This window comes from Cyphellophora attinorum (genome assembly GCF_001299255.1).
Source record: "Cyphellophora attinorum strain CBS 131958 chromosome Unknown Contig38, whole genome shotgun sequence".
Taxonomy (NCBI): Eukaryota; Fungi; Ascomycota; class Eurotiomycetes; order Chaetothyriales; family Cyphellophoraceae; genus Cyphellophora; species Cyphellophora attinorum.
The window spans coordinates 228,656-256,226 of record NW_017253266.1 but is presented as its reverse complement, the minus strand read 5'-3'; the positions used below and the strand labels follow the sequence as shown (position 1 = coordinate 256,226).

General features: G+C 53.1%; 11 protein-coding genes across 11 annotated transcripts; 5 read left to right on the top strand and 6 right to left on the bottom strand.

Moving 5' to 3' along the window:
- Nucleotides 1-376: 376 nt before the first annotated feature.
- On the bottom strand, nucleotides 377-1,231 carry AB675_4837 (ER membrane protein complex subunit 3; the record flags this gene model as incomplete). Its single annotated transcript, XM_018145000.1, has 2 exons — nucleotides 377-1,130; nucleotides 1,185-1,231. The coding sequence occupies 2 exons, from the start codon at nucleotides 1,229-1,231 to the stop codon at nucleotides 377-379; spliced, it is 801 nt and encodes a 266-aa protein (XP_017995539.1).
- An 878-nt stretch (nucleotides 1,232-2,109) lies between these two features.
- Nucleotides 2,110-3,836, top strand: AB675_4836 (Glutathione S-transferase 1; the record flags this gene model as incomplete). The annotated part of the gene is made up of 2 exons (XM_018144999.1): nucleotides 2,110-2,759; nucleotides 2,981-3,836. 2 exons carry the CDS (start codon nucleotides 2,110-2,112, stop codon nucleotides 3,834-3,836), a joined length of 1,506 nt encoding a protein of 501 aa, XP_017995591.1.
- Nucleotides 3,837-4,642: 806 nt separating this feature from the next.
- On the top strand, nucleotides 4,643-5,757 carry AB675_4835 (3-oxoacyl-[acyl-carrier-protein] FabG; the record flags this gene model as incomplete). The annotated part of the gene is made up of 4 exons (XM_018144998.1): nucleotides 4,643-5,025; nucleotides 5,093-5,328; nucleotides 5,398-5,499; nucleotides 5,564-5,757. The coding sequence occupies 4 exons, from the start codon at nucleotides 4,643-4,645 to the stop codon at nucleotides 5,755-5,757; spliced, it is 915 nt and encodes a 304-aa protein (XP_017995613.1).
- A 209-nt stretch (nucleotides 5,758-5,966) lies between these two features.
- AB675_4834 (uncharacterized protein) lies at nucleotides 5,967-7,165 on the bottom strand (the record flags this gene model as incomplete). Its single annotated transcript, XM_018144997.1, has 2 exons — nucleotides 5,967-6,914; nucleotides 6,962-7,165. The coding sequence occupies 2 exons, from the start codon at nucleotides 7,163-7,165 to the stop codon at nucleotides 5,967-5,969; spliced, it is 1,152 nt and encodes a 383-aa protein (XP_017995602.1).
- A 539-nt stretch (nucleotides 7,166-7,704) lies between these two features.
- AB675_4833 (uncharacterized protein) lies at nucleotides 7,705-9,899 on the bottom strand (the record flags this gene model as incomplete). The annotated part of the gene is made up of 3 exons (XM_018144996.1): nucleotides 7,705-9,156; nucleotides 9,188-9,810; nucleotides 9,875-9,899. 3 exons carry the CDS (start codon nucleotides 9,897-9,899, stop codon nucleotides 7,705-7,707), a joined length of 2,100 nt encoding a protein of 699 aa, XP_017995557.1.
- A 584-nt stretch (nucleotides 9,900-10,483) lies between these two features.
- Nucleotides 10,484-11,645, top strand: AB675_4832 (Mitochondrial amidoxime reducing component 2; the record flags this gene model as incomplete). Its single annotated transcript, XM_018144995.1, has 2 exons — nucleotides 10,484-10,518; nucleotides 10,682-11,645. The coding sequence occupies 2 exons, from the start codon at nucleotides 10,484-10,486 to the stop codon at nucleotides 11,643-11,645; spliced, it is 999 nt and encodes a 332-aa protein (XP_017995555.1).
- A 1,218-nt stretch (nucleotides 11,646-12,863) lies between these two features.
- AB675_4831 (Malic acid transport protein) lies at nucleotides 12,864-13,993 on the top strand (the record flags this gene model as incomplete). Its single annotated transcript, XM_018144994.1, has 2 exons — nucleotides 12,864-12,898; nucleotides 12,958-13,993. The coding sequence occupies 2 exons, from the start codon at nucleotides 12,864-12,866 to the stop codon at nucleotides 13,991-13,993; spliced, it is 1,071 nt and encodes a 356-aa protein (XP_017995608.1).
- A 529-nt stretch (nucleotides 13,994-14,522) lies between these two features.
- Nucleotides 14,523-16,610, top strand: AB675_4830 (Glucoamylase P; the record flags this gene model as incomplete). The annotated part of the gene is made up of 5 exons (XM_018144993.1): nucleotides 14,523-14,974; nucleotides 15,019-15,038; nucleotides 15,117-15,702; nucleotides 15,752-15,934; nucleotides 15,983-16,610. The coding sequence occupies 5 exons, from the start codon at nucleotides 14,523-14,525 to the stop codon at nucleotides 16,608-16,610; spliced, it is 1,869 nt and encodes a 622-aa protein (XP_017995560.1).
- A 321-nt stretch (nucleotides 16,611-16,931) lies between these two features.
- On the bottom strand, nucleotides 16,932-17,894 carry AB675_4829 (Very-long-chain 3-oxoacyl-CoA 1; the record flags this gene model as incomplete). The annotated part of the gene is made up of 1 exon (XM_018144991.1): nucleotides 16,932-17,894. The coding sequence occupies one exon, from the start codon at nucleotides 17,892-17,894 to the stop codon at nucleotides 16,932-16,934; it is 963 nt and encodes a 320-aa protein (XP_017995566.1).
- A 3,640-nt stretch (nucleotides 17,895-21,534) lies between these two features.
- AB675_4827 (putative formate transporter) lies at nucleotides 21,535-22,737 on the bottom strand (the record flags this gene model as incomplete). Its single annotated transcript, XM_018144990.1, has 5 exons — nucleotides 21,535-21,944; nucleotides 21,988-22,212; nucleotides 22,257-22,275; nucleotides 22,320-22,571; nucleotides 22,615-22,737. 5 exons carry the CDS (start codon nucleotides 22,735-22,737, stop codon nucleotides 21,535-21,537), a joined length of 1,029 nt encoding a protein of 342 aa, XP_017995544.1.
- Nucleotides 22,738-23,458: 721 nt separating this feature from the next.
- On the bottom strand, nucleotides 23,459-24,688 carry AB675_4826 (Glycerate kinase; the record flags this gene model as incomplete). Its single annotated transcript, XM_018144989.1, has 1 exon — nucleotides 23,459-24,688. One exon carries the CDS (start codon nucleotides 24,686-24,688, stop codon nucleotides 23,459-23,461), a length of 1,230 nt encoding a protein of 409 aa, XP_017995546.1.
- Nucleotides 24,689-27,571: the final 2,883 nt, after the last annotated feature.

Genomic DNA, 27,571 nt, shown 5'->3' with positions numbered 1-27,571 from the left:
AGAGTACGTACGAAAGACCGCCTATACGAGTCGAAAGACTCCCGAGAGATCGAGAGAAGGAAGAAGCAGAGCTTCATTTTCTGGCCTGTGCACAACTCGCATTTATTGAGTCGGAGACCCAACGTGGCTTCCTCGCTGAAGTACTTGCCACTATCAAGGAATGGCAGGTGCATGGTGAGGAAGGAGCAACCTGGCGGAGTTGTCGAAAGGCGTGATCGCCTTCCATGCTTGTTGTTGCAGGAGCGTCTGAAGAAGACGCGTCGTTCGCAGTAAAACTCATACGGGGCAGGCGCGTGACTTGGGTCACCTGGCTATCAAACAGACGGCTGTTGAACAGAGTTGAGGGTGCAGATTGGGATCGATAGTTATTCCAGTATTAAGCAGCGTTTGCCCTCAGCAAACGGTCTTCTGCTCCATCCAAGACTCCCCACCACTCCGCCACCTCCAAATTCTCCGCCTCAGCTTTGTACATCTTGTCCGGATCCTGGCCTGGCTGGAACGGATTGCCTCCCGCCGCTGCACCGCCCATAGGCTGCATACCGGCCATCTGCTGCGCCATCATGCCTGCCGCACCCTCGTTGCCCAGAAGAAATACAAAGACGCCCTGCAAGCCGAACAGGCACAGGAAGTACCAGCTTAGGGAACTAACCCACCGCACGTCCAGATCCCGAGTCATGACGCCGGACTGCAGCATGCTCTTGAAACGGATCGTGAGCGGGAATGGCAGGCGAAGGATGACGAAGCCTGCGAAGAAAGCGTTGATCCAGCTCATAATCAGTGTCTGCGGAATCATCATTGCCATATTGCCCTTCATCATGTTCATCATGCCGTCCATGGCCGCGGGATCGGACATTGGATTTGGTGCTGCGGATTTGCCTCCTGGTCCGTCTTTCAAGTACGCTCCTTTCTTGTAGTTGTCGATAAGATGCTCTTTGCGGTGCTCGAAAGAGGCTTTGGACAACGCTGGACAGTTGGCCCGCAGCATCGGTCCTAAGGTGAGTGCTAGGCGCTCGCGGGACTCGGCTGGAGTGGCTGCTGGCTTGGGCGGCGACTGTAAGAGAGTGGAGGCGTAGTGCCGTAGGATGCCGGTCAGTATCATCACAACGGTGATGGGTAGGAGGATCCAATAACTGATGGTATTAGCTTGGATTCTGGCTGGACAGACGCGGCTGCAAAGGGCTTACAATAGTGCGGGATCCCGCACAAGGACTTGCTCAGAGGCTGACCCCATGGTGAAGGTGGAAAGAGGGTGTAAATAATTGGTGATTCGATGCCGTAGGTGTCCGAAGTGCTGTTGTACCGTAGAAAGAAGAACTGGAGACGTCGATTGGACTGACGAGGCTACAATTCAGCCTGGCATTCGCCAGGCGTTGACCCACCTGCATTCCAGATCGCTTCGCATCCTTGCACTCTCATGTACCATCAACCTCACTCGGGCGAGATCTTACCTATCTGAGGTTGCTTCCACCGTCGCATCGTCGCGTACTTGCCCCTTGTACTCTAAGCCCGCACTTGCAGACTCGCAGGATCGTAGGGTCGTGTCCGTGATCACTGGGCCGCCTGAGTCAAGGTATTATCAGACTAATTGAGAACAGCGAGTCTGTCATTGCTCCTAGGATACAACGACTGCGGCCATTCGCGAGCGCAAAAAGACTTGGAGTTCTTCATGCTGACCAAACTTCGGCTCCCGCTTCACGCTGGCCGATCTGTAGGATTTGAATTCTTCTCGCCCGAGGGTGAATCCGGGCGGGGGGAGCTACGCTACAACCCCTCGATTTGAGGTTGACAGGTGTACCAAAGCTCGCCCCGTGATCCTCAAACTTTAAGCATAGCGACGTCGGCCCTGCAGCTCCTCGTCCCAGTGGCCCATCGGGCGCGAAGGTAGGTCTCGAACACAAGCTTCACGATCTCGGTCACCAGAAACTCGAAGCAATGATGTCGATACGACCGGTGGCTGACCCCGCATCGCGGTATCTTTTTTAACTGCCTGACCATATATCTGGGGTTGGCGTCAGCACATGATCCCTCTTCTGACTTCAAGTCGACTCGACAGACTATATTACACACCCTCGCTGAGACTGACATACGACTCAAGCGCGAACCGCCAACATGGTGCTCACAGTCTACCTTGACCCCATCACCATCAACTGCCGCAAGGTGTTGTCGGGCCTCGACTTGATGGGCATACGGTATGAGACAAAACATGTCGACTTCTTCAAGGGCGAGCAAAAAGCACCCGAGTTTACCAAGATCAACCCCATGGCCACCATCCCAGCGGCCACCGATGGTGATCTTGTCTTGACTGAGTCGAACTCAATTCTCCAATACGCCGCAGATCACGCCAAGGATGAGTCTTTCTACCCAAAAGATCTCAAGAAGCGGGCCGATGTGAACCGATGGCTGCTATGGGAAGCTGCGACATGGTTCGGTGTCAACTACACATATGTCGTCCAGAACGTCGTCGTGCCGGAATTGTTCAAGGGTCAGCCAGACCAGAAAGTCCTGGATGAGGAGAAGCCCAAGTTCGAGACGGCTGCCCGCACCCTGGACGAGCGTCTGGCCAAGAGCAAGTTCATCTGCGGCGACAACGTCACCATCGCTGATATCGCCGTTGCGGCGCCCATGCACATGCACGAGTTCCAGAAATCAGGTTTCGAGAAGTTCCCCAACATCCAGAGATGGATCAAAGAGGTCGAGAAGATCCCAGCTTGGAGCAATCGACAAAAGGCTGTTGAGAATGCTCTCATGCCCAGTCGCGCGTAAGTCTGCCACCGTCATTCCTTGATCATAAGTTGGTCATTTGCGCTCTGTACAGCGTTGTCCACTTCCGTCTCCTACCGCCAGACCTGACGAGAAACAGATAAGCTCTTCGGTCTGAACGTAGTGAGATGGCTGGTTGGTCGAAAGGCTGTACATAGCAATGTCATACCATTAATCCTTGAACCCAATATCTTCTCACAGTACTGATCTCAGCTCCCAGGCAAACTAACGGTACCAACGGTGCCACTAATGGCCACTCCAACGGCAGCGTCCGTGCCACGATCAACTACACCAAAGACCTCGGCGACAAGCTCACCGAAATCTACTTCTACGAAAGCCCCAATGCCGAAGGCATCCACGAGCCAGGCGATGACCCGCACGAAATGACTTTCCACGACGGCTGGTCTAAAGCCAAAGATTTCCACGAGGACGTCAACGGCTTCGCCGTCAAAGACTTCAAGTCTTCACACTCCAACTGGGAGGACGGCGAGGCTGTCCAGAAGAACTTCTACCCTGAGATTGTGGAGTTCTTGAAACGTGAGACAGGCGCCAAACGCATCCTCGTCTTTGATCACACGATTCGCACCGCGGCGAATAATGCTAAGAAGCTTACTGACCAGTCCAATACCTCGCAGCGAAGCCCCGTCATGCTCGTACACTGCGACTATACCGCCGAATCTGGACCCCTGCGTGTCCGTCAGCTCCTGCCGGACGAGGCTGAGGATCTTCTGTCCCGCCGCGTCGCTTTCATCAACGTCTGGAAGCCCCTCAACGTGGTCGAGGAGCGACCTCTAGCGATGTGTGACGTCAACTCAGCGCCAGCGTCCGACTTCTTCAAGCTGTATCTACGGTATAATGACCGTACAGGCGAGAACTATGTTATGCGCCATGCGGATCGGCATAAGTGGTACTACTTTCCCAAGATGCGGCCGGATCAGTGTATCCTGCTGAAGACGTACGAGAGCGACGAGAGCAAGGCGAGATTCGTGGGGCATACGGCGTTTGAGGATCCGACGAGTGCGAAGGATGCGCCGATGCGGGAGAGTGTGGAGATTCGGACTATCGCTTTCTTCTGAGCTCACTTGCTCGGAGGAGATGGATGTTGGGCGCGGAGCGTGTTTCATGGAGATCGGCTAAGAGAGCTGGGTGCGCAAGGAAATAGCATAGCAGACGTCGAACTACAATTGTGGATACAGTGTTCTTCGGATTCCTCCTTCGTCCACTCTGACCGCTATCCATTCTTCCGCATCTATCTACCACGCTTCAACTTGACGCCTGACGGCTTTGCTAAGATCTGAGTCAGTCATCAGAGCCTCAGAACGTGAACACCTGGTTGGTCCCCTCGCGTGGCAGCCGACCGCGGGCCGACTCTCGCCTCCCTCGCACAGCTCCTCCGCCGGCTTTTGCACTTTACACAACCGGGACCAGTCAGCTTCCTCCACAGCGACTGCCTTACGAGCCTTGCACCTGCCCAGACAGTATGCACCACTGAACGAGGCATGCATGTAATTACTGCACAGCCGAGCGAGTGGCACACAACCCACGCGGGGTTATTTGACGCGCCGAGGCAACCAATATACTTCGTGGCACTCTTGCTACTTGTGCTACGTGGAGTTGACTTCATGACTACTGTACTCGCTTTGTGTCAGTATACCTCGTGACACTCGGTGATTTGGCGCGTTGCTCTGTATCTTAGGCCCCGTGGTGTTTAGCTAGGAGGGTGGGTGTATAGATCAGCGAGCTGGGTAATTGTGCTGGGGAACAGGCCTTCACACCTCAAACAGCGTTCTGTACGCAAGCAGGATAAAAAGCATACCACCGGACTTGTCGCGACCCAGCGAGCTCTGAAGACACTTTCCTTCGCCACCAAATTCAAGCAAAAATGGTCGGACGCCTTCAAGACAAAGTCGCCATTATAACAGGCTCCTCCTCCGGCCTCGGCCGCGCCATTGCCTTCGCCTACATCCGCGAGGGCGCCCGCGTCGTCTGTGCCGATCTCTCACCCGCTGCGCGCGCTGACTTCAAGCCCAGAGCGGATGGCAGCGGTGTCCGGGCCGACATTCTGGCCGAGAGGGAGGTGCCTACGCACGAAGCTTTGAATCGCTTCGTCGGGGCAGGCAAAGGCGGACAGGTGAACGGCGATGCCGCTGGGCAGGGTGGGGAGAAAGGAGAGAGGGCGATGTTCGTGAAGATTGATGTCACCAAGGCAGAGGAGTGGGACGTGTTGGTAAAGGAGGTTGTGGGAAGGTGGGGACGGATTGACATGTATGGTGCCTTCTGCGGCACTCTCATCGCTTGATGGACCAAGCAACCCAACTAACAACCCCTGCAGCCTGATAAACAACGCCGGCATATCCTGGGAATCCCGCCACAGCCCCATGAAACTGCACGACCTCCCGGAGGAAGCCTTCGACCAGACCATCGCCGTCAACCTCAAGTCCGTCTGGCTCGGCTGTCGCGCTGTTGTGGGCCAGATGCTGAAACAGGAGTGCCACCAGCCGGGGAACCATCTTGGGTGGATCATTAATGTCAGCTCGATTTTTGGGCTGGTGGGAAGTCGCATGGCTCGTAAGCTGTTCTCCTTGCTCTGTACTTCTGATGGGCGGGCGAGTGGAATGGAAAGCTGACACGCAACAGCGAGCTATGCGGCGTCAAAAGGCGCGGTGGCAAATTTGACGAGGAGTCTGGCGCTGGATTATGCGGCGGACAGGATTCATGTGAATGCTCTGAATCCAGGCTGTGCGTTCTCCTATCTCCTCCTAAGCGCCCTCCTATACATCACCAGCTGACAGCAAACACACAGTCGTCCGAACAGGCATCTTCGCAGACACGACCAACAATCTTGGCCCGGAAGCCGCGATCGACGCATTGCACCCCTTCGGAGGCGCGGGCGTGCCAGAGGATCTTGCTGGGCCAGCGGTGTTCTTGGCAAGCGCAGATGCGCAGTGGGTGACCGGAGTGAATCTGAGTGTTGACGGGGGTTATGTTGCTCAGTAGGTGTGGTATGTTACTTGTCACAAGGACAGCGCAGTAAAGGTAACCATATCGGGGGAAAGTATACCAGAGGACGCCCTACAGCATTAACAGCGCCGCGCCGATTAGAGTAGACTTGAGTTGCGAATGGCGAGAATCGCATGGTATCATTCTATGGCCCGCTTGAACGCTCAGTATCAGCAGATTTCGTGGAAAACTGTCTGCCATCCACATCACGACGACAAACAACAGTCGACTTTCGCCTTTCCTTTCAGGAACAGCGGCGATTTGTATCCGTCCAATTGAAACGTATACTTCAATTCCAACTCGTACTCGACTTTTAGCAGATCGGTCTGCACGCTCGGTAGTGACGCCGATTTCGGCAGAACGAGATGAAGCAAGCTCATTGTCGAAAGCTTTTCTTCTGCGCTGGCGCCATTGCTTGGCCGCGCTAGGGGTGGAAATATGACCGCCGAGCCCTGTGTCGAGATAAGCTGGCTCGCGATCACTGTTCGGTTGGGTTCTGTATGACCCGCTGAGGCCTGTGCCGAAGTGTTGAAAGAGCGTGTGCTGTACCACTTGGTTTCTACATCGCACCTGACCCCGCCGGACTGGGAGATCGCCTCGACCACAGGGGCAGACAGTCCGCTGAACGCCACGTGCAAAGGCAATTCGACCGATGTGTAAGTCTTGTTCGTTGCGGGGTTCTTGTTGTCCACCAAGTGTAGTTCCTCGTCTGATGGTAGAGACACCTCTGCAGTCACTGCAGCAGGGCTCGCAGCCCACCGCGAACGAAGCCCAGAGACAACGGTTCGGCACATCGCAGCAGCGCCACCGCGAATGGTCTTTGGTGATGCGATTGTCATATGCTGTGGCTTGACTTCAAGCTCTACTGGTTCTTTGGTTTGATAGACCGAAATCCCGTTCTGGACGAAGTCGACATTGACCCAAGAATACGTCTCACATGTGCCTCGCACGAGGTGACGATCATTGAGTGCAGTATGCTGCGTAACATATGTCGACCCGTCAAGGCTCGTTGATGGAAGCATAACGCTCTGTTTGTGAGGCTTGCCAGATACATCAAAGGAGACCTTGGCACTGTAACTCGTGGTGGTCGCAGTCGACGTAGCATGAACCGGGGTAAAATGAGACCAGGGAACGTATTCGACCAAGTTGAGGGTCTTGGGCCTGTCAGTGAACGCTACACAACATCGATGGGTGGCCGCACCTTTTTGATAGACACTTGCGAGCCTACACGACTTCTGATAGCGCTTTGAAGTCTGACCTGAGCCACATCGAAATTCGCTCGTCGACCCTTTGTTGGTATGGATATGCTGATAGCAAGGACCGGGCCTTGGCTGAACTCTCTGTACAATGGCAGACCATCGCTGGCTTCAAGGATGTCGTTGGCTGCCGTGACTGAAACCTCCATTGCATGTAGCGACGACGACCTGTCAGGACCAACAAGATACTTGGCGATGTTGAGAATGGCAAGAGTAGGAATGGACGATCCGAAGCATTATTAGTATGTTGGGCGGCGCCTTCGCGATTCTCCCCTGTTGCGTGCTTTCTGACGTGAAAAGAGTTATCGGGAGATCAAATTGGTAAACCTTCCGGCATGCAAACCATGGTGATCATTGAGCCTCTTCGCTGCTCAGGTCTCTCTTGGGACAACATTAGCGACACTAGTCCATCTGGGGATTTTCGGAGCGAAGATTTTTTGCGCTATGGAAACGATATCCGTGCTAGGTTTTGTCTCCATCCTTGCAACTTCCCGAATGTTGGGAGCGGCTATGGGTCGGCTGCTGCCAGGAATGGGCTGCATGTGCTCGTCTTCTCGCTAGTCGAACAAGTTCCGTAGCCTATAGGTATGGCGTCTCCGCGGATTGAATGTAATATCTTACGCGTGCTGACCGCGTCATGCCCTGAAATGGCTACATTTGTGCCCCAGGGCGCAAGTAGCAACATTCGTTAATTCATCATGTCCTTATTCTCAGCAGACCATCCCCATTGCTGCAGCAGGTCCGCCCTGACTCTCTTCGTGCTTGCGCCCGTCTGCTCTTCGACGATCTCGAGCAGCTCGAGCACGAGCTTTCGATCGATTTCCTCATCGAAGCAGCTCCCACTGAGATGTAAAGGCTGAATCATGAGCCTTTGCACAGCGCCTGGAGGACTCCCGAGCGCAATACCACATATATGTCGGCTGTGATGTTCAGATTCTTCGGCAGCTTTCCTCAACAACCGCATTCGTTGCCCTTGCGTCTGCTGACCATCTGACTCGGACGGCCTGTGTAGAATGAGTAGAATCTGCACGAAATGATACAGCTGTAGAGCACCTGCCGCCATAGGAACACTGAAAAAGTGTTTGTTCTGCTGACTTCCGTGTCGAGAATCAGTGATGTGCCGTGTCTCGACAGTAGCATAAGGATGGAACGTTACAGGCAGACGATTGTGCCACACTTCGAGCAGGGTCCGTAGTTCTGTCCAATGACGGAAGACTGTGTCGCCAATAGAGTGCCCAGCACTCTGGGTGATGAAGTTGACCACTCTGTTCGCAACCCATATTAGCGTACAAGCTATAATATCGTCGCGTCCGGTATTGAAGATAGCATCGAGCTGAAGTGAAAGAGTGCCACTTCCTTCGCCGGACGGATCCGTTTGACGTCTGACCAACGGTAGGCCAGCAGCAACCCAGAGATCCAGATCCATCGGATGCAATCTTGTTGGTCGGCCATTTGCATATGCAGAGAGCAAGTCTTCTAGAGCAAAGTTCCAGAACGCAGCTCTGCCACCAGTCCTTGTCGCGAAAACAGTCATGCTGGACGTTCCTCTTCGCCCTTGTACCAAGCTCTGAAAGCCGTTGAGATGCTGCGACGCACCGACTGTCGAATTGTCGAAGGATTCGTACAACGAGAACACAGAAATAGCCGAAAGGAGGTCTTGGAGATCACTATCAGCTGACACGCCTCCAATACTACTCCGGCTGCTCAGTCGGCGTATTGGCCGAGGCGGAAATCCAGGCGAATCTGATAATGTTGATGCAGGCGGACTGAGTAGCGCCGTTGGATCATCGTGCACAGAATACCTGCGAAGGAATCCGCGCAGGCATGAGATGCCTCGGTCATAGTAGCTAGCTGCTTTGTAGAACCACTCATTTGGAGTGATATCGCGATACTTGGAGCTCAGTACCAATGCATATCTGGATTTGTCGATTGATGAAGACATTCCATATCGTGCAAGCTGTTTGGACGCCACTGCAGCGAGGGCGGCTTGTAGCATCGCGTTGTTCGAGGCTTTAAGGGGAATAATCCTTGTAAAATAAGCATCGAAATCAAACAAATCCATCCACGGCGCCATAACATCAACGAAGAGTCGTATGAGTATCGCCATCTCGTCCTTCCTTTCCGCTATGGCTTCGGCGTTCTCTCGTCACTATTCTGCCTTGGCTTGCTACTATAGGATCAGGCGCAGTTGAAGCAAGTGAGTGGTGATCGAGTTCATCCATTTCCAGATCTTCAGCCTCGCTCATTATCACTGGCAACCCAGGAATGAAGCCGCATGCATTGTTGCCGTTCGCGTAGTATGTTTCTATATCCAAGTCAAAGAAGTCCGAATTCGAGAAGTCCATGGCAACATCTGAGTAGCCTGCATCAGAGTAACTGATCGTACTCGGTGCGATGATATCTGCTTGCCGACTGGCATGTCGAAAGTCCGGTGTGTTCTCAGCACTGCTGAGTGGTGTCCCAGATGGAAAGGCGTTGGCAAATCCTGATACGAGGGGGGCGACATCTTGAGATCCGCGCTGGGATTGCAAAGCTGGAGAATCACTGCGCGCGAAATGGTGAGGATTGGTCATGAACGGAAGAGGCTGTTGAGGTGGTGGTGATCGTGTATGAGGAACACTAGTCGGGCGCGAGTGAATACTTGAGGAGCTTCTCTGCCTCACCGGAGGGTCGGGCGATATGGTCGAGAGTGCTGGCGACTGGAGACCAATGTGTTGTCTTTCCTCCTCTCGTTTGACGAACTTTTTGCGGACTTTGTCGCTTTCGTCGAGAAACTTGCGAGCCGTCTTGTATCCTGGGCAATGTCCGCCCGCGTCGATACATCGTTGGCATCCTGACAGAAGTTTGTCACATTTCACTCTCTTCTGTCGGCATGCTTGACATGGTCGTTCAGCGTAGGCCTCCATTAAAACCACAAAGCGGGGCTGTTGGCGCTGGTTCAGATATCCGGCTTAGAGCGGCATAGCCTTCGCAACGAGCGTGCAGGCCTGAAGTGGCTAAGGACCTGGCAGACGTTTCGAGCAATCCCTCGCGCCGATGATGATGGATTCTGATGACCGGTTCTGGCTGTTTAGCAACCATCGACAATCGTGGTGTTTGTGGAACACGTCTGAACTGAGACGAATAACGAAACCTGTTAAGAGGAGGCGATTAGTAACCTCTCGCCGCACGTTTCCCTAAGGTTCTAAGCGTCGCTTGTGACTGCCGGAGTAGCGTTGCATCCGGGCGCGGGATCAACGTTTGTCCGCACTTTCTTAGGCACGTCGACGGCAGGTCGAGATTATCCTACGTATTCATTCCCTTTCGGTTTGTTGCACTGACCACTCTTCTTCCATAGACGGCTGTGATGCAGTGACATGCGGCTTTGTCTACTGCACGGACTGACACATCCTCGAGGAGTCGAGAGCCGCCTGTATTCTGATCATGTGACAGTGTTTACGGCAGCCCTATAGCATTTATATTCGACCATGTCGCCACTCACCATACAACGACTGTTCCTCTAGTGAGTCCCCTGACAAACCTGTATCGGGACCTGAGCAATGACACGAGCAATGGCTTGAGCAAGCACACGAAGTGCTCCCGAGAAATGACTGCCGCGTCGCCTATCCAATCTTCCATTTCATCATCACTTCCTGAGACAAGGCTAACCAAGATGCTCGGAACAGCCCTGTCAAGTCACTACGACCTGTAGAGGTCAAGGCAGTAGAATTGACAAACGAAGGGCTACGCTTCGATCGGTCTTTCATTCTCGTCTACACGCCCGATGCTGCGACTCCTGCAGATCCAAATGGAGACTTGCCATTTGCGAAGTTCCTCACGATTAAGAGGGTATTCAAGTTGGCGCTGTTTCATCCAGAGATCGACGAGTCGTGGATGAACCTCACGATACGCTACAAAGGCGATGATGCTCCTAAGGCTTCGATCGATGTACCTCTATCCCCGTCCCCAATTTCCTTGCTTGGTGCAAAGTCATACCAGGTGAGCGTGTTTGGAACAACAGCAATAGGCGTTGATGTCGGAGATGAGGTCGCCTCTTTTTTCTCTACGCGTCTCAATGCTGATGTTCGTCTTCTGTTCATCGGTGGTACGGGTCGACGCGAGATTCCAGGCGCAGCGTACGTTGGCAAGCAGGGTGATGCTTTGACCCTCGCGTTGGAAGAGGGTCTTCGACCTCAGCGAATTCGCTTTGCCGACGCTGCTCCCTTGCTCGTCACGTCGACGGCATCAGAGCGAGATGCGTTGTTGCGCCTTCCTCCAGAGTATCGGGAAGAAGACGTCATTCAACGCCTGCGCCCGAATATTCACATTGATGTTCACAACAGCTTGCCAGCCTACGACGAGGACAACTGGTCCACGCTGTCAGTTGCAACAGCCTCAAATGGCAGTCACGTTGTCACCATTAAATGCATATTCAATTGTGTGCGATGTCTGAGTCTCAATGCCGACCCAGACACAGGACAGATGGTCGAGCGAAGGCGACAGCTCTACGGCTTGCTGGCGAGTGATCGGCGCATCAATACGCGTTTTCCTCACAAGCCAGTATTTGGTCAATACGCTTTTGCTGGACCTGCGGGTGCGATACTGAGGATTGGTGACACTGTCAAAGTCACAGAGCGATCGTCGAAATGATCGACTGATCGAGCCTCTTCCCTGCTCGCCGTGGGGCAGATGCTGTGCGCGACTCGATTATGAAGCAGTGAAAAGCACTCACACCAGTTGTATAGTGATTTCGAGACAGCGACTGCACAAGCCGACGGGAGCATGTTTGCTCAAGCCTTCAAGCAAATGGACGATGTGCTGAGAATGATCGTTTTGTTGCCGTCAAATCAGGCGGAAGAGGCATCGCCATGTGCTGCCTTGCATTGTATTCAGGACTCCAACCATCTGGTCGACACAACTGTAAGGTCAGCATTGGATGCAGAAGGGCGGAGAGCGTCAAAACTTCTGCCAAAGAGGACGCATAGCCTCCATGCCAAGATCTGTCCGTCTATCCGATTGAGTTTTATGCGGAAACGAAATCCGGACACGCGGCACTGCTGGGCATCGATACCAAAAGTTGTTTTCGAATGCCGTTAAGCTTCGACGCCAGAAGTCAACCCTCACGAGAGGTCGTAAATAATGGATGACGCAACCAATGAAATAGAAAGGTCCGTGCGTGCGGCTTGAAATTCGACAGCACAGGACAACATTCGCGACTTGAACTTCACTGTTGATCGTGGCCTTTCAATCACGACGCACTTTCGACCACCAGATCTACTTGTCTGAACACATCTCGGAGTCAGCTCATGAATCCTAGACCCTCTGCGCTACTTGACCAATAAGATGGTCGACAGCAGATACGAGACCGAGTCACGCGACCAGGATTCAGCTGCAAACGACAGCGATGTGGCACCGAGCCGCGAACATGTCGATAACGAGAAGCATCGAGTACCAGACAGCGATGGCGCTCCACATAGAGCGACCATGAAGGAGCGACTCGAGCATTTTACGTGTAAGTCTGTCCGTTTTTCGTAGGCCAAAACCATCGTCCGACAAGGAGAGAATCTCGATTCCGCGTTGGGAATACTCGTTTTGGACTATGCGTCAGATCAAGTTGATAGTCCTGGGCGAGACGCCGCCATCTGTGAAGTTCCCCTGGCGGCCTCTTGACCACTGTCTGTCCTCAAGGCCATCTCCTCTCCATTTTCTCTCGCAATGCCATAATTCCTGGCTCGGGCTAACCAACACCGGCAGGGTCGTGGTTTGTACGTTGAAGACACCTATCAACTTGAACTGGGCGAGATATTATTCTCCTGGCTCTGATGTCCAGACACACATTCAGTCTAACAGGTGCGATAGTCTGCAACCATGGCCACTGGGGCGGTCGCGGTCGTGCTGGCAAAGTCAGTCTTCTGTTCCTAACCTCAGGCCTGGCTTCAAGACTGACACAGATACACCTTAGCACTCCCTTTCGATTCACTGGCCTCGATGTGATCGCTAAGATCTACTTCATCCTGGATCTTGTGTTATTTGTTCTTTTCAATTTCTGTATCGCGTATCGATTCATTCGACGTCCGAAAGTCTTCCTACGCTCTTTGCATCATCCGAAGGAGGCCCTGTTCCTCGGTGCTTACTGGGTCACGATTGCGCTGCTTTTGAATCTGACGCAGACCTATGGTGTACCTATGACGGGCCAGTGGCTAAGGACGGCTATGCGGATTCTCTATTGGATATATTCAGGTTGCGCGCTGTGCGTCGCCGTTTTCCAATACGCAACGCTGTTTGTTGCGGAACGTCTACCAGTCGACAGCGCTATGCCAGCTTGGGTGTTTCCGGTCTATCCGTTTCTTGTCATCGGACCATTGGCAGCAGTAATCACTAAATCTCAGGACACGACAGTCGCTCTTGTCGTCTGGGTATCTGCGATCGCGCTGCAGGGCCTGGGATTCACGGTGGCAATTTTCATGTATTCGATCTACGTCCAGCGCTTGATGACGAGCAGTTTGCCGGAACCGAGCTCCCGGCCAGGCATGTACATCTCAGTCGGACCAGTGGCCTACACATCGGCGGCCCTACTCAATCTAGCCGATCAAGCAGCGACTGTCATTCCAGCGCACTGGCTCAGCGTCGATACTCTAGCGGTGCCGGATGTCATTCGCATTACCTTGATTCTGGCTGGTTGTTGGTTGTGGCTGCTTGGCTTCTGGTTCTTTGCCCTCACAACTGTGGCAATCATTGCGGGGGCATGCAGCAAGCAGAAGATGGGATTTACGTTGCAATGGTGGGGATTCGTCTTCCCGAACGCTGGACTGGTGCTTGCGAGTATCAATATCGGAAAGGCCTTGGAAAGCGAAGGGGTCAAAGCCGTCACAAGTGCGATGACACTGATCTTGGTGATAGGCTGGTTTTGCGTGGCAATTGCGAACATCAGGGCCGTGCTCAAGGGAAAAGTCCTGTGGGAGGGTATGGACGATGATGTTGGGATGAAGGTGGATTGATGGCGCGCAGATATTTGGTGGTGGTAGACATGGAAATAATCCCGCAGCTGCGATCTACCGTGTGCCTTTGCTCCCGGAAGAGCCCATGTCGTCGATTCTGCCATTATTACTAGAAGCCTTGACCATCGCTCCGACAATACAGCGAGCATTCGAGCGACCGAGTCAAGGTACTGGGCTGAGCTCACTCGATCACCCCAGCTTAAGCGCCCTACCATTTCGGCTCACCCCGCATTTTGGGTGTGCACCAGAACCGATGACATCAACGTCAGCAAACTTTCTTCCATCAATGTGTGACTTCTGTGCGCTCCGCAAGCGAAACAGTGCTCAGACTGGGACGAGCTTGCTGGCAAAAGTTGCCACAAACCGCTAGGCCCATCAAAGTTCCGCCGGATCTGCTGTTACGTTATGCAGCTTGTGAGCTCCATAGTAGAGGTAGGTACCAGCTCGAAGCTCAAAAAGCGCACACCTTGAATACCCGTCTTGACACCATCCCTCCATGAACTCCAGTACCTCTGTGTGAATCACAGCCATGCTACGTCTCACTGTGGTCTTTGGCCTCTTGGCCACAGCATATGCTCAGTATGGTCAGAATGCGACCCTGGACAACTACATCGCGGCACAGTACAACATATCGCTTGCCGGAGCTATCCAAAATATTGGAGGCATGAACAATTCAATCGTTGGCGATGGTCCCAGTCCTGGCGCTGTTCTGGCGTCACCTAGCACCGTCAACCCCAACTACTTCTATACTTGGACTCGAGACTCGGCGTTGACGTACCTCATGATCACGGACGAGCTGATCTTCGGCACTGAGAAGGTCGGTAACAACAGTCTGCAAGTGGCAGCCGAGTACTACACAGCAGCACAAGCCTTTCTTCAGACTGTGACGAACCCATCGGGCACGTTCTGGCCAGCTGGGGAAGGCCTGGGAGAGCCGAAATTCTACAGCAATTTGACTAGATTCAACGATGCGTGGGGCAGGTACGTTGTTACCGTGTTCGACTAGCAGTGCTGACGTGGTGCAGACCGCAGAATGATGGCCCTGGTGAGTCGTTTCCGTGTCTGGAGTGCCCTGCGTTGCGGATTAACCTACAAGATCGATTTGGCTGACTGGTTTGATCAGCTTTCCGGGCCACGACCTTCATGGAGATTGCTGAAGCCATCTATCAGCGCAATCCGAACGCGCCCAGGCTTGTGGCACAGTACTACTGGCCGCTGATACTGGCGGATCTCAACTACGTCGGCCAGTACTGGAATACCAGTTCTTACGATCCCTGGGAGGAAGTCAACGGAAACTCATTCTTCTCCACTACTGCCCAGTATCGTGCATTGATTTCAGGCTCCGTGTGGGCCGAGCGTCTTAATCAGACATGCAAGCCATGCGAGCAAGCTCCCGAGATTGCCTGCTTCCTCAAGAACAACTTCTGGAATGAGACAGGCAATTACCTACTAGCAAACATCAACGCGAACCAAGTCAACAGATCACAGATCGGGACAGATCCACTGCTGGGCTCCATACACGCCTTTGACATCAACGCCACGTGCGATGCCACTTCCATGCAGCCATGCAACTCACGCGTTCTCGCGACCCACAAAGTGGTGGTCGACTCGTTCCGCAACCTCTATCCTATCAACGACAATGCCACTGCTCCTAGCGCTGTAGCAGTGGGCAGATACCCTGAGGATACCTACTATGGTGGCAATCCATGGTGAGTGGCAGTCGGTGTCGTGGTCGATTCAGCCCTAATTATCAGCAAGGTACATCACGACTTTGGTCTGTGCAGAAGTACTATATGACGCCGCCGCGCAATTCCGAAAGAACGGCACAATCACTGTCGACAATACATCTCTCGCTTTCTTCCAGGATATTTATCCGGACGCCAAGGTCGGCAACTACTCGGACAGTGCCACTCTTGCCAATTATACCAACGCCATGATCAAGTATGTATGGCGCCAGCTAAATCAAACCATTTTGCTGATTATGTTCAGGTATGCCGACGGATTCGTCCAGGTCGTGGAGAAGTACACACCAGCAAACGGCACGCTTAACGAGCAGATCAACAAGACTACCGGCGAGCCCACCTCTGCCATTGCCTTGACATGGTCGTTCGCAGCCTTCGTTACGGCGGCCGAACGACGCGCAGGGAAGTATCCACCTTCCTGGGGTGCCACCTCCGACTACGCCAGCAACGTCACCTCTAATTGCTCGGCTTCTTCTTACAACGCAACTTACAGCTATGTTCCGGCCTATGCTGACCTTGCGCCAAACATCTCCATGCCGCTGTGCATGAAGGAGGTGCTTTTCATCTGCAACTATTCAACAAAACCAGGAACTAACATCTACATTGTTGGTGACAACGAGTTGCTTGGAGGCTCACTTAGTCTCGACCCTCCCATCGAGGTACTGAGGCCTGGCAACATTACGGCAGACTACCCCTGGTGGAACACGCCTGTTTGGTTCAACGCTTCCACAACCGTTGAGTACAAATGGGTGCTCCAGAACCAGACCGCCATGACCTTTGCATACGAGAACATGACGCGCACAGTTGACGTAGGTCAATGCGATGGAGAGGTGCAGCGCGTTCTTGACTCGCCAGCGTTTCCTAGTCCGAACTAAGTGCTGCGGTAACGCCTTAGTGTGCCGGGTTGCTGGGTATGCGTCTTCTGCGAAGGGGCGGCAACGGGGCAAACACTTGTCGTAAGGCATCAGAAAAAGCAAGTCAATTACATAATCTTAGTAGCTCGACTTCATTCAATGACATATACTCGAGCGAGCATAGGGTCCTCCTGACACCAAGGCAAAGTTCGAGACTTGCCAGCTAAGGGTCGATAATCACGAATGCTCTGCGTCGGCAATTCTTCGCTGCCACTACTGTAGCTTCATGTACCGAAGCAGATTGCCATCAACAACAGGCTCGGCAATTTTTGTATGGCATGCTCATTCCTCCTTCACAGACGCCCCCTTCTCCAGATACATCTTCTTCAAATCCGTATACACGCCCGTGAGTACCGTTTCAGCAACAAACTTCGGCAGCAAACTTTCCAGCACCCAAATCAGCACCCCATGTCTCCAATATGGCACACAAATCGACCTCCCGCGCCCAACCTTCTGCAATGCATATCTCGCCATATCATCCGCCAACGGCACACTCCACGACGTGTCGACGACATTAGATTTGCTCCGTACATTGCCAAGCACAATCGCCATCACTTGCAGGTCTCGATGGCCCTCGGCGCGCAGTTCGATGTCCAGACCGCGACTGAATGCATTGACGTAAGCTTTGCTCGCGCCGTAGAGGACTTGGTAGGGTGAGCCGAGCCAGGCGCCGGAGCTGAGGTTGATGATGGTTGAGGGTTGGGAGCGAATCAGAGTGGGCAGGAGCAATCGGGTGAGGTAAGTCAGGAAACGGTTGTTCATGTACAGGACGGAGTCGATTTCGGGGCCGGTGTAGCGTTTGAGGTCTTTGAAATGCTCTTTGAAGATAGCTCCAACACCACCGACGTTGTTGACCAGGATAGTGATGTTCAAGGAGAGGATGGAAGTGATGGCTTTCTGGGTCGCGTTGTAGGTCGCAGTTGTGGCGTCGAGGACGATGAGTTTGATCTCAGCGGAAGGATTGAGTTTACTCAGTTGTGTGCGCGCTTCTTCAAGTTCGTCTCGTAGGTGACCGATGATGATCACGTTGAAGCCTTGGAGGCACAGCTCACGGCTGAACCCATAGCCAATCCCGCCTCCTCCACCAGTGACTACGGCCCAGGATGCTTGGCCGTCCTGTTTAAGGTATTTCGACAGTCTCGATGGGCGGAGGTGGTAATTCAGAAAGGACAAGAACTGGAAGCTGAAAACTAGAATTGTGAGAATGCCAATCCACTGAAATATGTTCTCGCTGTTGAACTGCATCGTGGAGATGTTTCAAACTGCTCAGACCACGACGAAGCGTACTAAGATGAGTGGGCTGGTTGGTAGCTGTCTCAGATCGGCAGCTTTCAAGACACCCAACTCAAGTGGTGATTGCTCGAGTATCGCTACAACACCCAAAGTTGGTGTAGACCGTGTATCGAGCCAAGCTCGTTCCTGTATGCTAGATCCATGGATGGCATGCCTGAGGCCTGAGTGAAGTCCCGAGGAAACTGCCCTGTCCAGTTAGGCTCGGCCAGCGCACAAGACATGTCATTGAATGGGGGGCCTAGGGAGGAAGGAAAGCTTCTGGGCGCCAAATACCATAAGATACATTACCTGCCATGCTAGATTCCCTAGTGCACCACGACTTTTCTGCCACACGATAGACGCCTTCGTCCAGACGCAGAAGTTTGGAGCTCGAAGGCATCTCTTTCTCTACCATGGCTCGTCAAAACTGCAACGTACAGGACCATAAAGACTTCCAATATGGGAGAACATGACTCAGTGATGTGATGGAGGTTTCCCATTGACGATGTGCAGAAGAACATGAGACGTAAGGCAACACGATCCACGTCCTTCATCATGCCAGCGCACGGGTCGCTAGGCACGACAGCACGTGGCGCTGAAACTGTCAGCGCATTTCTGACGCGATTCAAAATGCGATACTGTCCATTTGCGACAAATCCATGCGGGACTGTAGCGCCAGGCTTGCCTGACAAACGGTGCAGAAGAGGACGTTGCGGTCATGGCGCAGCGTATCCCACACGTGTGCATGTGGGCACGAACATCGTGTTGCAGCAACACGCGATCACGGCGAGATATACAGATCCAGCTAATGTCCCAGCAGAAAAGCCCCACAAACCACGCCTAACTTAATCGCCGGCAGAGCCTCAACCACAAGCTGCATGCTTATCGCCATGGACACACCAAACGAAACGAATCAACGAGTCTGCTGGAAGAAAACCTCAGGGCTTTGTCTGCCGATACCCGAAGATCGCATTTAATGCTTAGCTTAACTGCCTTGTGCTTGTGCACAATCTTTGGGCTCCAAAAATGCCTCGCAGTACCTCGGCATCCACCATCTCGCGGGCACTCCCAGCCTATAGCAGCTGAAAATGAACCCTGCCAGATCCACTGACGTCAATAACAGACTTCCGGACCAAGCTTCGGTCGCCGTCACCGTCACCACTTTCGCATTGTTTTGACAGAATTTTTTGTGGAAGGGGATGGACAAAGACATGTGGTGCCGATAGACCGAGATAGAGTGGGCGGAAAGTGAAGGGAAAGGCAACAAAGTACATATACTCAAAAGTCCCTGCGAGCCCTACGAAGAAGTCGACCACTACCCAAAGCAATAGTGACCGTACATTGCACACCTCGACATCAACGATGGCAGACGAGAAGCCGTCTGATGTAGCTCATCCGGAAGGGACTCACACCAAAGTGTCTCATTGGAAATTGGTGTTTTCGCAGAGCCTGGTCACACCAGAAGTTGAGCATCACGACTACGATGGCGCCGGCACGGAGAAAGATCCTTTCCTCGTCGAGTTCCTCGAAAATGATCCACGAGATCCCATGAACTGGCCAGACTCCAAGAAATGGGCGATTACGATGACGGTCGCCATCGCCACCTTGGCTGTTGCGTTTGTCTCTTCCGCCTATACTGGATCAACGACTCAGATTCTCGAGGAGTTTGGGTGCAGTCAAGAAGTCGTCACCCTTGGAGTGTCGCTATTCGTCTTGGGCTTCGCAATCGGCCCTCTTCTCTGGGCGCCGTTGAGCGAGCTGTATGGCCGCCAAGTCCTCTTCTGCGGCACATATGCTGTTCTCACGGCTTTCAACGCCGGAGCAGCAGGCGCAAACTCCATTGCCAGTCTCATCGTCATGCGTTTCTTCGCTGGCACGTTTGGCGCTTCGCCTCTGACCAACGCTGGTGGCGTCATTGCAGATATGTTCACAGCCAGCCAACGTGGACTGGGCACCTCCATCTTCGCTGCCGCGCCTTTCTTGGGTCCCGTCATTGGACCGATCGTTGGCGGCTTTACTGGTGAAAACGTCGGATGGAGGTGGGTCGAAGGTGTCATGGCCATTTTCACTGGCGTACTCTGGATCTTCGGATCGTTCTTTGTGCCTGAGACATACGCGCCAGTCATCCTACGTCGCCGAGCAGCGGAACTCAGCAAGCGCACAGGTCACGTCTACATCTCAATCATGGAGAAGCAACAAGGTCGCACGACTGTCAAGGATGCTTTCAAGAAGGCATTGGCGCGTCCGTGGCAGCTGTTGTTCCTCGAACCCATCGTCATGCTGATTTCGATCTACATGGCAATTCTCTACGGCACGCTTTACATGCTGTTTGGCGCTTTCCCGATTGTATATCAGCAAAACCGTGGTTGGAGCCAAGGTATTGGAGGTCTTGCATTCCTGGGAGTCGCCGTCGGCATGCTTATCGGCGTCAGCTACAGCATATGGGACAACAAGCGGTATGAAAAGGTGGAGCGGGAGCACAATGGCGAAGCACCTCCAGAGTCTAGACTGCCACCTGGCATGGTCGGAGCCGTGGCCCTTCCAATTGGAATGTTTGGATTTGCCTGGACCAACTATCCATCCATCCACTGGATTGTCTCGATCATTCTCACGGCACCTTTCGGTTTCGGCATGGTGCTCGTCTTTCTGTCATGTATGAACTACCTCATCGACAGCTACACGATTTACGCGGCATCGGTCCTTGCAGCGAACTCTGTGCTCCGTTCGTTGTTCGGCGCTGCATTCCCTCTTTTTACATCACAGATGTATTCCAGGCTCGGCATCCACTGGGCTTCAACAATCCCGGCTTTTCTCGCGCTAGCGTGCCTGCCCTTCCCATTCGTCTTCTACAAGATGGGCGAACGGATCAGAATGAAGTGCAAGTACGCAGCTCAAGCACACCAGATCATGCAGCAAATGAAGGCTGATCGGCAACATGAGGCAGCTGAAGAGGATGATGAGAAAGAAAGAACCGAGTCGACTCGCAAGAGTATGGAAGAAGGTGGTGATCTGGAAGCGCAGAGATCGCGTTCGCTTTCCACTACAAGCACAGTCGATGATGCTAATGTTTCGGCAACGAGGACAAGGACGCTGAGCAGAACTCGAAGCAGAGCTTCTCAGACGAGGCACAATAACATGGTGCGGACGTACACACACAGTTCGCATCATCATTACTAAGCAGTATTGGAAATATGATAGCAGTCGTCTTCGAGCGAGCGAGCATTGGCGTTGATAAGGACAGCACCAGGGATTAAAGGCAGAAATTCGATGGAGAGTGTAAGATTCTGCGAGATTCCGCATGGTCTCTCTCGTGTAACTTCGCTGTAGACTGTACAATTAATTATTACTATCGATGAGTTCATCCTCCTCCAACGTTCAATTGGACGTTCCTATTGACATCGCTTTCGTAACTAGGTGATGAAAACACCTTCAGATTACCTGCAAGGTATGCTCCACAAGTTCTGTACCTCAAGTAGTCGATCGTTCCATTCAGTTATTCATGTCGATGCCACCCGCCCGTGACTCGTCGGCCATCTCATGCAGGGCCTCATCGCCACGCCATCACTTTCTCCTGTCCGCCACCGGATACATCTTACAGTTACCAACATTCGGCTCAGACTCCATTTGAGATCCCATTCGTTTGTCCGTCCGGCTTCTTGCCATACTTCTCCTCACTCAGTTCCCTCGACACGCCGGACCGAATGTCCGCGCCAGGCTGGGGTAGTTGCAATGCTGGGTCCGAATGATGGACTTCTCGTCCATGCAGTATGCGCCTCGAATGTGAGTTTGATGTAGGTCCAGCGTTTTCGTTGACCGCCGTACCCATACCGCCAGTGTCGAATTCGATGGTGGTCTCCTCTTGGAACAGGTAAAGATACCAGTATGGAAGCGCTACCATGATTCCTCCCCCTACAATGTTGCCAAGTAGCGTGGGTATGAGTGACTTCCAGATGTAGAAAGAGACGGTGATGCCAGGTGCGCCGTAAAAGATCGCTGTTGGAATGAAGAACATGTTTGCAATCACTGAAGAATTAGCACGTTCGGATTCAGATGGAGTATCTCTTACCATGATCGAGCGCGAGAGCCACGAAAGTTGCAGTCGGCCACCAAATAGCAATTATTTTTGAGACAATCTCTCTAGATGAGATTGAAAGGTAGACGGCCATGCACACGAGCCAATTCGCACCGATTGCTCGCAAGAATATGTGATGCCACTCTGGAGTGACACACTTTTCCTCCGCAAACGTAAAGACAGCATTCTTGTATCCCGGCGTCGAGTAAACGTTGCCATCTGCTTCAGTCAGCGCACTGTGTCGCGGTATGCGTTGTCCTTACAGCCGAAGATGATTGCCATCTGCTTCAGTCAGCGCACTGTTTCGCCGTATGCGTTGCCCTTACAGAAAAGAGGCTACCCGCCAGATTGCCAAAGAACGACACAAACCAGTTTCTCAACAGATCAACGATGCCGACGCGACGATGTAGTAGAGCAGTTGTCATGAACATGACGTTCGACGTGAATAGGTCCGCGCCGGTCAGAACGATCATCACGAGACCAATCGGGAAAAGAAGGGCGCCCCAAAGTCTGATGAGGCCAGGAGCGTTTTCCTGGTACCATGGCGAGGCATTGACGGACAAAACGATGGCGCAGCCCTGCAATGTTAGCCTAGTGACTGACGCCGAACATGTAGCTCACAAATCCGAGCAGTGGGCCTGTCATGAACGAATTTATGAAGAGCTTGTCGAGACGCATGGTGGCCTTTTTCGTACCGATCCTCGAGACCAGCTCGGTCGTTTGCGCTGCTGTGAATGCGTCCATGTTGTGGCTTGCAGCTTGAATGGCATACTGGGAAATGATAGCAGAGGCGCAAACGCGACTGATAATAACATGTTCACATCTTACCGCGCTCATTCACCTACCACCTATTTGCAGCGGCGGAGATGCATGAGAAATTGCGGAGGATCAGCATCGCAAGGCGGCTGGCAGATAAACGGATTCTTAATCCGAGAACCGGATGCTTGGATGTGAAGCTTGATATGCCATGCAGATCTGATGCGCGCGTGCGAGATCGACAACGGTCGAAACGTGCATCTGAATTAGGTCCATGTTGTTATCAGTTGAGGTTCAGCAGCCATTGAGGAGGACGAGATAACAGATCTCAGTCAGCATGGCAGGTTTCCGCGGGTTCGACGCGATAAAGAGACGCCGTTCACGCCTTAAAACTCGTGGCTTTCGACTCAGATGTCGAATTGAATACTTAGCCATTTGATTTTGCATGACACAATCCACTAAGCCAAGACCTTCTGCTGCGAAGGCAAACATCCGGTCTTGTGTAAGCCCACCTGCAGTAGGAGCGACGAGGCTTGGATTCAGCCTCGCGGATTGCTCGACTTGAGTAAATTGGAGTATTTTCCTTTCCCTCGCTCCTTACTTCCACCCTCCTTTCTCGTTGCCAGAAGAATTTGTCGTCCTCCCACGTCACTTCAAACGCAGCACAATTCGATTGTGTGAGCTCGCCTCAATGAGACTATTTTCCCCTCTAGTTTGTTGCTTTTGAGCGGCACGGTGGCTCTACTAGGGTTTCTGATGTTTTCCGAATTCTCTGACCCACTAAGACCATTCTCATTGAGCTTTCAGCAGCGTCTGTGAGTAACTCTTTCGCTTGAGCAATTGCGACATCAAGGGTTGTTGGTCCCTGCATGATACTGGCGAAGGCATCGATTCCACAGTGGTAGTTCGCTTCCGCACCGGCTCCAATCGTGCCTGCCAGCGCAATGACAGGTAAGTTCAAGCTCTTGGCCCGCGATGCGACTTCTGCTGGGATCTTTCCACGTGGTGTCTGCTCATCTATACCCCCTTCAGCGGTGATAACTAGGTCTGCTGCTTTCATCGCTCTGTCAATGTCGAAGAACCGCATAACAATGTCGTATCTTGGGTGCAGGGTGGCTCCAGTCAGTAGTAAACCAGCTCCGAGACCGCCGGAAGCACCCGTACCAGGCTCTAGAGAAATGTCTCGACCAAGGATTCGGCTCATTGCCTCTGCGCATCGCTCCATGGCTATTGACATGGCCTCGACTTGTGCATCTGTTGCTCCCTTCTGAGGACCAAATACCCGCGAGACTCCTTTTGGTCCACACAATACATTGTGCCAGTTGCAAGCCACGTCTATCTTGACTCGGCTCAGTAATGGGTTCAAGGTGGAGGTGTCAATGACGGACAACCGCTCCAGACCTTCGATGCCACTTGCTTGAGGTAGTGCTTGCCCGTTGCCGTCTAGGTATCGGACACCTAGGGCCTGCAACATGCCGATGCCTGCATCACAGACTCCAGAGTCGCCGCAGCCCACCAAGATCTTCGTCGCGCCTGCCTCGATCGCGGCCAGTATCAACTCTCCTACTCCAAACGAGGTGGTTCTGGTTGGATCGCGTTGGTCTCGAGGGACCAGACTGAGACCAGCAGCGGCAGCCATCTCTATGATGGCAGTGGCAGGCCTGTCTCCGCGGAAGCCGAAGTACGACGGTATCGGGAGGCCAAGTGGGCCGGTGACTGTGATGTTTATGACTCGGCCTTTTGTTGCACTAACGAGGCCATGCACGAACCCTTCACCGCCATCAACGAGCGGCATCTTCAATATCTTCGAATTAGGGGCGACCTTCAAGATGCCCTTTTCTATGCATTCTGCAGCCTGGACTGGATCCAAAGACTCCTTGAAGCCGGAAGGAGCGATCACAATGTTCATTGCGGGCACAACTTTGATGATGGAGGCCATGTTGTAACGACGCGACTATGATGCGTAGGCCTTGTATTAAGGAACAGAGTTCAACGATGGAGATGTTGTTTCAACGAGTGTCGACGGTGGATGGCTGCTGGGATGTGATCAGATCTGCGTTTGTTCTGGACTCTGGCTCTGCTTTAATACCTTGAGCTGTGATGCGAACATGCACTGCAAGCGCTGCCCCCATGGCAAGATCTCAAGTGCATCCAGATATAACTCAGACTGCGCTGGCTATACATGATGGGGGCTTAGAACCGGTCAAAAGCACTCGAGACTGGAATAGCTCTCGTGCCGGATCGCGTTTGAGGCAACAGGCCCGGATCTGCCTTGTGTCGTGTGCCAACCTGCTATTTTCGGTGGACGATTTCAGAGGCGAAGATCAGATACACTATTCTAAGATGCACTGTCCCTGGGCGCGACTCCGTGCCGGGTATGTCCGCACTCGAAAGCCGACAACATGACCAGCACTACTTTTCAGGATCGAGCAAGAGACCTCCGCCAACATTGAGGACAAGAGGATTGGTGGCGCAGCTTCGAAGTCAATACTCGAATCAAGAATCAGAGTACAAGCACTGGCTCGTTCCTTGGCTGTGAAGTTGGAGAACTTCAAACACACGCTCGGTCTGACAGCGCGATTGTCGACATAAGGCCATTTGTTCAAGCCCTTTCTTGTGTTCACCAACATCATTACGGTGAGTCTGACTTCCAGAGGGGTGACCCGGGGGGATTCGGGAAGACTATGGGAAACACTCTTTGCTCGGAACATGGCATGAATCTTGTCGAACCTGGACCAAACGCCTGCTGCCATGTGGTGGGGTCTACATCTTCTGGGCACACCAGCAGCTCGGCCGCATTGATGATAAGACACCGTCTCCCAGTGTCAAGAACCAACAGTGTCAGGGACCAAGGATGGAGTCCGCTCAAAATTCTTGACTTACTCGGCGGAGTTGTTCCCATTGGCTCCGAATGGGGAAAAACTTGGCGATGCGGCTATGCTTGGTCTTGGCAAATCCCGATCTGATCTCAAGGAGATGGTCCATGAGCGTGGCTCAGCAAGGCGACGAGCCCGCTAGCCTCATCTTATGCTATCGTGCTAATGTGTACAATTGCTTGGACTGAGAGCGAGGACAACAACAGCTGCGCCTTCATAATAGGTTTCAGACGAGGTCTTGGGTTCAGATGCTCTGAGTACCAGAGTCCTGCCGAACATGACTGACAATGCATCTGCTGTACAAGTATAAACTTGGGGAGTAGCCTCTGCCTCGAAGTGATTGCTGAATCCTCATTATCGCCCTGAGAGCCATGGCAGCTCCATTCGACATGCCCTCTCCTCCGGGAGCCCTTCAACTCAAGAGCAGATCCTCCCTTGGCCGCACCCTGAATCGGTCTCTGAGCCTTATCGGGATAGCCAGCTTCTCAAACTACGAACTGCCGCGACCACAATTTTCACGCCTCAGCACAGATTTTCGCGATTCCAACTTCGACTACTTTGACTCAGCTTCGGACGAACCAGCAGTCTCTGATCTCGACAGTGATCAGGAGAACGAAAAGGAAGGGCTCGATCCGCTTGAACGCGACGTGGATGATGATTGGGTGCCGCCACGACCCATTAGACGCCAAAGCTCAAGACTTCGTTGGCAAGCGGTCCCACCACGGAAGCCCGTTCCAGTTGGTCGCGGTCTAGGCCATCTTCCCTCGCGCAAGAGTCTGAAGAGAGCACAGTCCTCCCTCGACCCCGATCTGGTGACTTGGGACGGCAAGGATGACCCGAGAAACCCCTTGAATTGGTCGAGGAAGAACAAATGGGTGGCCACTGTGTTGGTATCTTCTTTCACGTTCATCTCGCCAGTCGCATCGACAATGATCGCCCCTGCTCTGCCCGATATAGCCAAAGAATTCGAGATCACATCCAAGGTCGAAGACGTCCTCATCATGTCGATATTTTTGCTAGCGTACGCCGTTGGGCCATTTGTCTTAGGCCCCTTGTCGGAGATCTACGGACGCGTTGTGGTTTTACAAGCCGCCAACATGCTCTACCTCATCTTCAACACCGCGTGTGGCTTCGCACAAAACAAGGAGCAGATGCTGACCTTCCGGTTCCTGAGCGGCCTGGGTGGAAGCGCCCCACAAGCCATCGGAGGTGGTGTCTTGAGCGACTGCTGGGCTAAGGACGAACGTGGAAGTGCTATAGCTCTATACTCGCTCGCCCCTTTCCTTGGTCCTGCAATTGGACCTATAGCCGGCGGTTACATCACTTTACACACGACATGGCGGTGGATTTTCTGGTCCACATCTATTGCAGATACCCTCATTCAGATACTGGCCTTCCTATTCCTACGCGAAACCTACCATCCGGCCATCCTCGCCAAAGTCTGCGAAGGCTTATCAAGGGAGACTGGCAACACTAAGCTGCACACCAGATGGCAACAGCCAGACAAGACCTTCGGCCAGATCTTCCGGAAAGCCATGTGTCGGCCTTTTCTCATGCTCACGACCCAGCCAGCTCTGCAAGCCATGGCAGTCTACCGCGCCTATGGCTACGGTATCATGTACTTGATGTTCTCTACCCTGCCACAAGTCTTTCGCGACCAGTATGGTCAAGACATCGGCACCGCCAGCCTGCACTATATCAGTCTTGGGATCGGATTTGTTGTTGGTCTCCAAATCTCAGGACCAATGCAAGACAAGACGTATCGCTACCTCAAGCAGAGGGGCATTGATCCCTGTACGCCATTACGCCATGCCTTTTACGCGGCTCTTGCTCAGTACTCAACGGTCCCCAAAGCCATCGAAGATCCCGAGCAAGCCACCATCGACCGCGAGAACGCAGATGCCCCCAAGCAATTACCGAACGCAGCTTCCAATCCCGCATTTGCC